At 38.6% G+C, this 12,473-nt stretch overlaps 1 protein-coding gene across 4 annotated transcripts in view; it reads left to right on the plus strand.

Annotated features, from left to right (window-relative positions):
- XRN2 (5'-3' exoribonuclease 2) overlaps positions 1–12,473 on the plus strand; it is an 85,809-nt gene that overhangs the window by 26,602 nt on the left and 46,734 nt on the right. For all 4 annotated transcript variants that reach the window (XM_054541497.2, NM_001133470.1, XM_054541496.2 and 1 more), the window contains 11 exon segments: positions 657–715; positions 792–881; positions 1,732–1,804; positions 1,934–1,984; positions 2,449–2,606; positions 3,685–3,759; positions 3,845–3,978; positions 4,078–4,135; positions 4,219–4,326; positions 9,180–9,224; positions 10,860–10,991. In XM_054541497.2, the coding sequence (XP_054397472.1) occupies positions 804–881; positions 1,732–1,804; positions 1,934–1,984; positions 2,449–2,606; positions 3,685–3,759; positions 3,845–3,978; positions 4,078–4,135; positions 4,219–4,326; positions 9,180–9,224; positions 10,860–10,991 (912 nt within the window). In that variant the 5' untranslated portion in view covers positions 657–715; positions 792–803.

Here is a 12,473-nt window from a genome sequence, read left to right on the forward strand (position 1 = left end):
TCTAACTGGTGTATATATATGTGTGTGTGTGTGTGTGTGTGTGTGTGTGTGTGTGTGTGTGTGTGTATTCTCTTACAGAGTGAAGAACTTCATTATTTTTATGTAACAATATAATATCTTTTGTGTACCATATATTGTTTTACAGTCTTATTAAAACATAATTTAAAAGGCTGAGTGCGATGGCTCATCCCTGTAATCCCAGCATTTTGGGAGGCCGAGGAGGGCAGATATGACTGGAGGTCAGGAGTTTGAGACCAGCCTGGCCAACACAATGAAACCCCGTCTCTACTAAAAATACAAAAATTAGCCAGGCGTGGTGGCAGGCGCCTGTAATTCCAGCTTCTCAGGAGGCTGAGACAGGAGAATCGCTTGAACCCCGGAAGGCAGAGGTTGCAGTGAGCTGAGATTGCACCACTGCACTCCAGCCTGGGTAACAGAATGAGACTCTGTCTCAAATAATAATAATAATAATAATAATAATTTAAATTTGAGAGATGGAATCTTATTTTCTTCCCAGTGAGGGAACATTGTTCCTCGGATGACAAAACTTCACTTTCTTTTGTATTTGAACTTTTTGTTTTTGTTGTTCTGGCTTAATATTGAGTAATTTATCTCACTTTTTATGGGGAGAACAAAACGTTGCCTCTTTTCTCTAGGTGGCTTTCTTCCTCCAGAAGAAATAAAAGAAAGATTTGACAGCAACTGTATTACACCAGTAAGTAGTCTCATACTTTGCTAGCTATTGCTAACTCTTAAATGATAGGTTAATTTATTTCTTTCTATCATTTTAGGGAACTGAATTCATGGACAATCTTGCTAAATGCCTTCGCTATTACATAGCTGATCGTTTAAATAATGACCCTGGGTGGAAAAATTTGACAGTAAGTTTCACATTTTGATACTTCAGAAAGATTAGGGTGATCATTCGAGGCTGTACTTTGATATGACTGACATTATTTATCCTTCTGCCCTGCCCCATAAAATGGTAGTTGACTGTTGGAGGAAAGAAGAGCTTCCAGGGTTATTGGAGTTGGGGTATCCTTGCATGGTTAGGTTTTAGATAGCTGAATTTTCTCTTAAAGCCAATTTTGTCCTCTTACCATCACTATGAAGCCATAAAATTGGGATTCATAATTTAAAAATATATATAGGAAAGTAATTTTTAAGTGGAAATTTCCATTATTACATATCAAAATACAGCAAGATTAGTAAGTTGTGGGGCTGCCTTAAATGGCCATGTTCCCAAATATTTAAATAATATTTAAATGAACCTGTTTGTAATTTTAGGTTCATAAGCTGGCTTCCCTATTAATGAGAAATGGTAAATTATATTTAATAGATATCTGTTATTGATTATTCTTGGGGCATATATGGTTCAGCACTATATCCTTGCATAGTAGTGAAAATAGGAGCTTGTGAATGATCAGTTTTTCTGATGGCTAGGTCTGACCCAGACATTTCATTCCTTTCCATTCCATGTCGTAAGTTAATGAAGTAGTTTTGGTGTCACACACACACACACACACACCCCTACTTTATTGAGAAAATTTTCAATGAAGTCGTTTTGGTGTTACACACACACACACACACACACACCCACCCACCCACCCCTTATTCAGAAAATTTTCCCGTAACACTTATCTCAGTTTTTCTTGAGACATATAATTCTTTTGATTTTTGTGCCTATAGAAAATTGGGGATAATCTGAAAGTGTTAAAAATTTTTTTATAGGTTATTTTATCTGATGCTAGTGCACCTGGTGAAGGAGAACATAAAATCATGGATTACATTAGAAGGCAAAGAGGTAAAGCTTACTTACCAATATTTGATTATATGTTCTATTTTTAAAAAGCCATTGAATAGAAAATATTTGGTATGAAGTGATATTCTTGTGGAATATATTAATATAAATACATGTTTCTCTCTTGTTTAGCCCAGCCTAACCATGACCCAAATACTCATCATTGTTTATGTGGAGCAGATGGTAAGTTTCTTCTTTGGGATTTGCTTCTTTTGGATTAAACCATAGCAAGTTGATGGGTTGGTGTGCAGTAATGGATTATTCATGGTTACCTGGAAGTTCCAAAATGCCTTGGTTATTTTATATTCGACAGGGAACTATTATTGAGTTGCTGTTTAATCTGTGATCAATAATCTTTAATTTCTTTTCTTCTTTCTGACATTTTTCAACCTTTTAACTCCCCATACCTTTAAAATGGAGAATTTCCCAAGTGTTTAATCCTTAGTGGCAGTCTATGTTGTAGGTCCACGTATCTAGAGGACTTCCTGTTAACTGGGAACTGCCAGGAAGTGTCAGGCTTTGGGGCTTTGCTGCTCATTTGGGTGCTCATTTGGGCTTTTCTTTGTGTTGGCGTCTCACAGTAGTTTATGGTAAGACTTCTCTCAGAATACTCACTGTTCAGTGTTTTTCTCATTTTTGATTGATAGCTGATCTCATTATGCTTGGCCTTGCCACACATGAACCCAACTTTACCATTATTAGAGAAGAATTCAAACCAAACAAGCCCAAACCATGTGGTCTTTGTAATCAGTTTGGGCATGAGGTCAAAGATTGTGAAGGTTTGCCAAGAGAAAAGAAGGGAAAGGTAAGAACTTTGAGATGGTAGTTGCCTCATTAAAAAAAAAAAAAATCTATTGTGGTAAAATGTATATGACATAAAATATCATTTCAACCATTTTAAAGTATACAATTAAATAGCATTAAATATTTGAGTTGCCTTGTTTTTAAAATGGATGAAGATTGTGGTTGATTAGTTTTTTTATGTGCTTGTTCTGTTGTCGTTACCCTTCACAGAGATGTATCTTTTCTTTTTTTTTCTTTTGAGACCGTTTCGACAGAGACGTATCTTTTAAAGTACTTTAAAATTAACCTGCATTCAAAAACATGCGCACACTCATCCTTTCTACTTAGCACTTTTTCTGATATTGCCTATATCTACACGAGGCTTAGTTCTCATAGATAATAATGCCCATAGCTTGTAATTTGTTTGTGGAAGTTATTTGTTTGAAATACTCTTCTTAAAAGGAACTACAGCTTCTTGAGACTTTTAAGTTACTCCCACTTTTTATGTATTTTAGGTTCACTTGGTTATGTCCAGCCTCCTTTAAAGGGGCTTCTGTTTCAATAATATGGTGCCTCTTGAGTCATATACTTTATGAGGGGAGTAAAAGACATCGTTAAGTGAAAAAAGAGATAAATATAGTGTATTATTTCAGATATGTAATACAATAAAGACAGTATACATGTATCTATGCACATCTATTCACAAGGAAGGGGTAATTGTTGGTTGGGTATAGGTCATCAGTTGGCAAACTTCAGTCCTCCAGGTTTGGCCTGTGAGCTGTGTTTTTTACATTTTTAAAGTGTTGTTAAAAACAAAATAAAACATGAAAGACTATTAAACAGAGATCATATATGTCCCCCAATAGCCAAAATAATTTACTGTCTGGCCCTTTACAGAAAATGTTTGCTGACCCCTGGTCTAGACGTGGTTGATTTTATGGGTAATTTTTATTTTAAAATGGGTTGGTGAGCTTTTAAAAATTAAATACTTGTGATATTAAAATGGATCGTGCGTTAGAAAAAGCCTTAAAATTTGCTTGGTTGGAAAAAATTACTGGACGTAGAGTAGACTTGTTTCATCTTCATTCCTGTTCTTGCAGCATGATGAACTTGCTGATAGTCTTCCTTGTGCAGAAGGAGAGTTTATCTTCCTTCGGCTTAATGTTCTTCGTGAGGTATGTAGCAATAATCATTGAAATCAGCACTCTAAAGCAGGGTGCCTTTGATAGCTGTAATGGCAAAATTCCTTTTTGGTTGCAGTATTTGGAAAGAGAACTCACAATGGCCAGCCTACCATTCACATTTGATGTTGAGAGGAGCATTGATGACTGGGTTTTCATGTGCTTCTTTGTGGGAAATGACTTCCTCCCTCATTTGCCGTCGTTAGAGATTAGGTAGGTACATTTGTGTAGCTTTTCAAACTACTGTTTTAGGCTTCTTGACTTTACTGTGCCTACTGGTCCTAATTCATAATGTTTGTCTCTTGCTGACAGGGAAAATGCAATTGACCGTTTGGTTAACATATACAAAAATGTGGTACACAAAACTGGGGTAAGTTCATTCTTGAATGATTTCAAAACACAAATATTTGCTTTTATAAGAAGATCATTTTACATATATTTTATCACTTACAGGGTTACCTTACAGAAAGTGGTTATGTCAATCTGCAAAGAGTACAGATGATCATGTTAGCAGTTGGTGAAGTTGAGGATAGCATTTTTAAAAAGAGAAAGGATGATGAGGTAAAGTGTTTCTATTGCAGTAGCTAAAATTGCTCCTGTCTCTAATAGGCTGTGATGATCCTGTGATTACTTTTAATCTCTTTGAGTGTGTTTTTATATCATTATGGTGTGTCAACACTAATGTAATCATGAGTGGTCAGTGCTTTGATTATTTTATAAAGGTTGTGCTGCTTGCTCTGTGGAACTATGTATTGTACCCTGTTTGAGTTGCATTGTAATGTTTTTTCTGTCTTCATAATCTGAATATAAATCCAAACACATTTCTAATCAATAGGATTTGAAATGCGGGTACCAAGGCCGGAAGGCTATTGGGATTGAACTAGTGGCTGTCATGTTTTGAAGGCAGGAAGACAGGTTAAGAAGAATTGATAATGTAGGGAGTGTGGGTTGGATTATATCAGCCAGGGCAGAGGGTTGGGAGAACGTAGATCTGTGGAGAGCTGAATCTCTTAAGAAATTGAAACACAAGAAGGAAATAAAATAACAAAGCATTTGAAAATTGATTGCATATTATGGATGAGTGCTTACATGAAAAGTCCAGGTTCTGGCTTGGGCAGTTAGGAATTTGCTGGTGCCATTTACTAAGATAGCAAGCACTAGGGGTGGAATGGGTTGAGGTGGGGACAAAGTAAAAACTGAGTTTCATTTTGGAGATGTTTAATGTTGAGGGGGCTATAGGACACCTGAGAGGAGAAAAGTCCATTAAGCAGTTGAATGTGTATAAAGCTCAGGGCAGAAGTCTTTTGAAAAGAGATTTGAGAACCATTAACCAATGGAAGGTACTTGAAACTATGAGTGTACTATGAGTGTGACCCTGGGAGCTTGTGTGGAGTAAAAGTACCTTTAACAGAAGCCTAGGGAACCATGGACATTTAAAGAGAAAGAGGAGCTAGTTCTAGAGAGGTAGAAGGAAATTCCTGAAGAGATAAGAAGCCATGCTCAAGGGATCACAGTGAGATGGTCAGGCACTTCATCTGTGGACAGGGTTTGGGATCCACTGGTGAGCTGATAGGAGTGGAGGGGCAGCAGCCTGGAGGCAGAGTGATTGGAGGGTGATTGCAGGGTGTAGCAAGGGAGGCCAGCAGTGGGCAAAATAAGCAGATAATAGCTTCTTAGAAACAGTAAGGAAATCCTTTCAGAAACTGATTTTATAAAAGTCATGTGGCTATTTTAAGCAGATAACAACGTATATAACTGCTACATTGCTTCATGATCTCCCAACACATTAAAATGTGTCACTGAATCTTATTTTCTGTTTTCATCAACTTTGTATACTGTAGCTAGTGATCTCTTATTTTTAGAACTTTGGGTGTCATTTTATGTAACATAGTGAGTTGACTGTAAGCATTCTTTCGAAAAGCCTTCAGTACTTGGTAATGTTTTTGTGTGATGTCAAGAGTTTTTTGCATATAGAATTCAAATTACAGAACTAGCTTTGTCTGGAGGATCAGATGTCAACTGGAACATTTTTAACTACTTTTTCAACAATTACGGTGGCATCCCTTGATCTGCTGCTACATACTTTGTACCACTTGGTTTAAAAACCTCAAGTTACAGTAGCCTTCTACTGTCTCTTTAGCAGACTCTGCACCTTGAGTTGGCATTAGAGGAGGAAGTGTGGGATTTGGTAGACACCATAGTGTTACAGATTTAATTAATACGATTTTTCAGCTGACCTGGCAGGAGAGGGCATTTTAAAGCTTTGGATCTTTGTTGGTGTCCCTGAAGTCATGCCATGTCCTTCAGCATGATTGGACACCAGGGGAAACCCTCAAAAATGCAATAGGAAAGTTTCTGGATATATGTATTTTTCTGGGAAGTGCGTCCCTGGCATTTGACAGATTTCCAAAGGAGTTCATAGCACAAAAAAGGGAGAGATCCATAAGGTCCCCCCAGGTGGTCTTCTGTTTGTGCGTGACTACCACCGTTAGAGATAGGCATTTAACAGACCAGCAGAACAAATGGTAGAAAAGGAATACATTAATATTTGTTATTGGCTAAGCGTGGTGGCTCATGCCTGTAATCTCAGCACTTTGGGAGGCCAAGGTGGGCAGATCACCTGAGGTTAGGAGCTTGAGACCAGCCTGGCCAACTTGGTGAAACCCCATCTCTACTAAAAATACAAAAATTTAAGCTGGGCGTGGTGGTGGGCGCCTATAATCCCAGCCGCTTGGGAGGCTGAGGCAGGAGAATTGCTTGAACCCAAGAGGTGGAGGCTGCAGTGAGCCGGGATCATGCCACTGCACTCCAGCCAGGGTGACAGAGCGAGACTCTTGTCTCCAAAGAAAAAAAAATTGTTATTAAAGTTGAGCATTTAGGCAAGAAATGTGTTGCTTTTTATTGTATGAGCTTTCATGTTTGCCTTTTATCTTGGGAATGTTGTTCGTTTATTAAGCAAATATTTAAGTATTTACCAAGTGCCAGACAGTGTTCTGAGTGCTAGTGATACAGCAAAAAACAAAAAAGGAGACAGAAATCCCTGCCCTCATGGAGTTTACATTCTCTTGGGAGAGCTGGAAGATAAACACAGTAACTAAGTAAACCTCATTAAGTGTTAGAGAATAAGTGCCACAAAGAAAACTAAAGCAGGTGAGGAGGCATCTGGGAGGGGAGAGGTTGGGCGTTACAGTTCTAGAAAAGGTGACGAGAGAAGGCCTCACTGACAGCTGACCTTGATTAAAGATGTAAAGGATGTGAGGGAGCACACCGTGCAGATGTTTGCAGGAAGCATATTACAGACAGAGGGAATCGCCAGTGCCAAGGCCCTGGGGCAGGAGCATACTCAGGATGTTCACAGAACACAGAGGAGCCAGTGTGGAAGGAGCAGAGGAGGCAAAGAAAGAGCAGTAGGAGATGAAGTCAGAAAGAAGACGGAGGGCCCAGTCTGGTAGGACCCAACAGGTCATCATAGGACTTTTAACTTTCATTGTGCATCAGTGTAAGGTTTTGAGTAGAAAAGTTACAAGATTTGACACATACTGTAAAAGGATCACTCTAGCTGCCATGTTGGAAGTACTGTATGGAGGGAAAGGTCAAAGCAGTGAGCCCCAGCCCAGTGAGGAGCCTTTTTTACAGTAATCCAAGGGAGCCTGGATGGTAGCAGTGGAGATCATCAGAGGCAGTTGGATTCTGAGCATGTTTTGAAGGTAGAGCCAGTGGGATTGGCAAATAGATTAAATATAGAGTGTAAGAGAAGGAAAGGTGACAACAGACTGAAAGATGTTTTGAGCAACCCTCATGGAAAGACTGGGAGGTGCAAAGGTGGGGTGGGGATTCTATTTCAGACATGTGAAGTTTCAGATAGCCAAATGGAGATGCTAAGTATGGAGAGGCTCTGGTTGGGGAGTCATCAGCATGTAGATGGTGTTCAAAGCCATGAGACCAGGTGATGACTCCCATGGGAGGAGAGAAGTGGAGAGATCCAAGTACTAGGCCCAGGGGAGCACCAACAGTAACTCATTTGTGCCCAGTGTTCCATTATTGGAACGATAAGCTTGTGGGAGTTATTTATATCCTACTGCTAAAGGTCATCACCGAGGTCTGATTTTTCACACAAAAGACTTGCAACCTTTGGCATAAATGGGTTAAGAGGCTGGGGAGTTGAGGAACAAAGACACATAGCAAGAGGGAAGGAGATCAGGTGAGTGTAGCCTCCTGGAAGCCAAGTGAAGACTGATCCAAGGAGGAAAGAATCCTGGTCAGATAAGGACTGAAATCTGACTAATGGATTTCATAGTCTGCAGGTCATTGGTGACCTACACAAGAGAAGTTTCATTGAAGATGGGACAGAAGCTTGATTAAATAAATCAGTGGTTTCTATATCAGAGGAGGTTTTAGGGTAGTTGATCACCTGGGCTCCACTTTAGAGCAGGAGACTTATGTATCTGGCATTCAGCTTTTTGCCTGGCAGAAAGCACCAATTTCCAATTTCCTTAAGGCCTTATATTGCAGTTGGTAGGACTGACTTGGAAGTGTACCTACTAGGATGACCATCAGTATAGGATCCACTGGCCCCTGTTTTAGGCTGCAACAGTAGCTATGGCCACCCTAGCTGTCATTTCAGTTCCTTGATACTCAGGGAAACTTGGGCATGGGTATGGGAGGCCTGCGAATGGCCCAGAGTTAGTGGGAAACAAGATGAACACAAAATTCTGTCTAGTTGAAACCATGGCTACAATTTGGAAATGAGTAGGGGGAAGAATCAACTTGGGCTGGACCCTCTCCTATGAATTAAATTGGCCCAGAGTAGTAAGCCGTGCATACATCTCAATTTCCTTCCTTTTTTTTCATTGGATTGATATTTTTGGAATCTGGCCAGGGTGGTGGATAATGTTTGCATAGAGTTCCACTTCTGTTCTCCATTGTGCCATGCATGCTACAGAGTAAGAGCCCTTTTTAGGTAACAGAGTCTAATTAAATTGTCTTGCTGATTTTTTAAAAAATGGATACCTTAGTTATTAACTACCTTCAACTAAACCTTAGGAATTGTTGAGTTTTGTTTTGTTTTGTTTTTGTTTTTTAACTTGTATCTTCTCCATATTGACAGCCTGTTTGCTCCAGGATAAAACCAAGGGTCTTTGTAATGGCTTTGCATTTTCCTGAAATGATTCAAAAGCTTTCTGAACAGAATTACCAAGAACCATTAAATTGTATCTAAATTCAGTCTTCCATTGTTAAGTTCTGATAAGCAGCATTTTGAACATATACTCTTATTGCCTGGTTTAAATCATGTACCTAGATTTCTGGGGTCGTCCTTTAAAACTTAAGTTGCCTCCCAAATCATTCCTGGTAATGCTTAACTCTGACATTTTTGTGTAATTATTTGACAGAATATGTGGATTTTATACTTTTAGGACAGTTTTAGAAGACGACAGAAAGAAAAAAGAAAGAGAATGAAGGTAAGTTTTAATTGATTTCATGAGATTGGCAATAGCGTAATTTTACAATTTATGAGGAAGATGTTCATTACAGTAGCTTTATTCCTTGTCCAGTAGGACTTGGTCAGGGATGTAAGTGTCCACCCAGTTGCCTTTTTACCTGTAGAAAGAACACTGGTGTCGATTTAAAGAAGGTCCTCTAGGCTCTGATGTCTGAAGGGATACACTTGGGAGGTGAGAGGTGGGTGGCATTTAGCTATTTGAATGGTTTACAGCAATCAAGTATTGTTTTTTAAGTAAAAATGGTCAATCTTTTGTATCCCCTTGAAAGTTACTATACTCTTATTTCTACATCTTTGTCAGATTAATCTTTCTAGAACACAACATTCTAAACTTGTTTCTCTGCTCTAAAAGCACCACTGACTCCTTAATCCCCTCAGAATCCAATTCTGTCTTAGTTTGGTCTTCAGAGCACACTGTCATCCAGTTGAATTCCAGCCGTCCAGCATATCCCTTGTTGTCTTCTAAATACACCATGTCCCTGCTGACTAAGAGTGTTGCCTTCATTTGTAACCTCTGAATGGATTTTTGACTTTGCAGCTCACTGACATCTTACCTTTTCTACAAGGCCTCCCTTCTTGGTTATGCTCATAGTACAGGTTGAGCAATCCTTTCTTTTAACTCTGGTGCTTCCTACCTCTGATACATGTTTTCTTACTTAATTGCATAATATTTTATAGTCATTTAACTTCTTTAGTTCTTGTTTTCTTATCTTCCCTACTAGATTTTCAAGCTTGTGGAGTTTAGGGACTGTCTTTTACTATGTTTTGTTAGAATTAAGCAATTTCAGGAAACAAGAAGGGAGAAAAGTAGAGTTATTTATTGTTGCAGTGGGTTCAAAATCATTTAGATTGGGAGGGGCATATTTGGTTTCTACTTAAATATTATTATTTTTGCCAATATCTTTTATCAGTCAGCCAAGACTATCACCTATGTTAGCTATAATCATATCTAATTAATTGGAAATAAAGAGTTAAATTCTAGGAAGGCGAAGGGTAAATAAAAGTTGTATTTCCACAAAAATTAGCTGGGTGTGGTGACATGCGCCTGTAATCCCAGCTACTCGGGAGGCTGAGGTGAGAGGATCGCTTGAATTCAGGAAGCAGAGGTTGCAGTGAGCTGAGATCGCACCACTGCACCCCAGCTTGCACAACAGAGTGAGACTCTGTCTCAAAAATAAATAAATAAATTTAAAAAGTTGTATTTCCTAAGTATAACTCAAAACTCAACTTTTTTAAAACCTAAATTATGTTGTTTTTATTTGCCTGAAATTGTGTCTTGAATGCTTTCTGTAATTGTAAAAAGCAGTGGATTAGCATAATGAGACTTGAAAGATTTTCTCTATGTTTCAGTACAGTGTATTATATGTACTTTAGGGCTGAGTTATTAAGTATTATAGGCTGTTGTTTAGAAGTTATAAGTTACCATCAAATCAAAGTGTAGACAACCTTGTAATATTAACGATCATTTGGTCTTTTAGTGAATTCTGTAAAGTGCTTACAGTTTGGACTTTATTCCATTGCCCTTCTTTCTTTCTGTCATCTAACTGTGTTGTGATTTAATTTTAATTTCTACATTCATTTCCATTTATGTTAGAGAGATCAACCAGCCTTCACTCCTAGTGGAATATTAACTCCTCATGCCTTGGGTTCAAGAAATTCACCAGGTTCTCAAGTAGCCAGTAATCCGAGACAAGCAGCCTATGAAATGAGGATGCAGAATAACTCTGTAAGTGGCTTACTTTTATGTGACATTTAAGAATGATGAATATCACATACCTCTTGCAGGGGTGGTGTGTGTGTGTGAAATTTATCACAGCCTGGAGTTTTGTTTTATAGTTTTTCTTAATTGCTTTGCCTTGAGAAATCTTTAGTTCTGTTAAGTCCATCTTTATCAATATGAAAATATCCAAATGATGTGAAAGAAGAGCATGTAGGATTGTTGATACATGCGAATATAAAGAGATAGCTGATTCCAGTTTGGGTGACAGAGTGAGACTCTGTCTCAAAAATAAGCTAAGTGGCTGCAGTGTTTTTGTAATGCAGATGAACCGCACACTGCTCCCTTCTCCAAAGAACAGGGTGGTGAATGGTGCTAGAAGCTTGTCAAGGGACATCCATATGTCTCAAAGCTGGGGCAAGAGGAGGAGGATGGGTTTTATTCTCTTATTTCCCCTTTCCTTCAGTGGGCAGTTGTGAACATTTTGCAAAATAGTATTCCTTAGGTGTAAACTCTGGCTCTCCAATTCAGCATGAAATAAATCTGAATAAATATCTTAAGGTAGCCCTTACTGGTTACTCCCTGTTTGTGAACTCAGCAACTGCATACATTTATTTGCCCTGTGGTATTCTTCCATATTTGAACTTGGTAATCCAAACTCCAGAAGCAAATCAACCTATCCTGCAAGGCTGTACTTTGTCCACCACCTTCCTGTTGTAGTGGAAATAGACCATGAGCTCTCAGAATACCCAGTGGGACAGCAGCAGGGCTGAGGGAACAGACCCTGATCTAACAGTAGAGGAAGGAACATACACTTTTGCTATGATATATCCAAGGAAATTGAATAAGCTTGGATATTTAATTTTTGTTATTCTGTTAGTTATCCTATTGATGCTTATATGGAACAGAAATAGCTGATGCCCATCATTCAAGATTTTAGTGACTACCATCCCCACAGAGCAGAGCTGAGAGTGACTGGTGGTGTCATATGCCCTGTTGATGGTAGAGTACTTTTTTTTTAAATCTTGGGAGGCAGGCAGATTTAAACTTCGCCAGCTGTGGTTGCTTCAAGAAGGATTCCAGTATTATCTTCAGGCCCGGTAGTATTAGGCCCCAGGACCAGACTGTGGATCGATAACATCTGCCATAGGAGTAGTAATGGGGAGACTGGTGATGAGGTTGCTTCTTTGATTCTGTCTTAATTAACTTCCCTTGCCACAATTATTTCTATATAGAGGAAGTATGGAATTCGAATCTTTGCAGAGTGGGATTTTCACCTAGAATGTTCTAAATTTAAGGAAATTTTGAAGTCAAATTACCAGTTTATTTAAAGGGAGCCATTAAAGTTACAGATTTCTCGTGTTTTATTTTTCTGAGCTGTTGGGTTGTAGTCTCTAGTACATGTCTACTGATGATTAACATTCTTAGTGTTTTATTAAATAGCTTCCATTTCCTTATATATGTGGTTTTATATTTAGCATTCTTCAGTGT

Source organism: Pongo abelii, chromosome 21, assembly GCF_028885655.2.
Source record: "Pongo abelii isolate AG06213 chromosome 21, NHGRI_mPonAbe1-v2.0_pri, whole genome shotgun sequence".
Taxonomy (NCBI): domain Eukaryota; kingdom Metazoa; phylum Chordata; class Mammalia; order Primates; family Hominidae; genus Pongo; species Pongo abelii.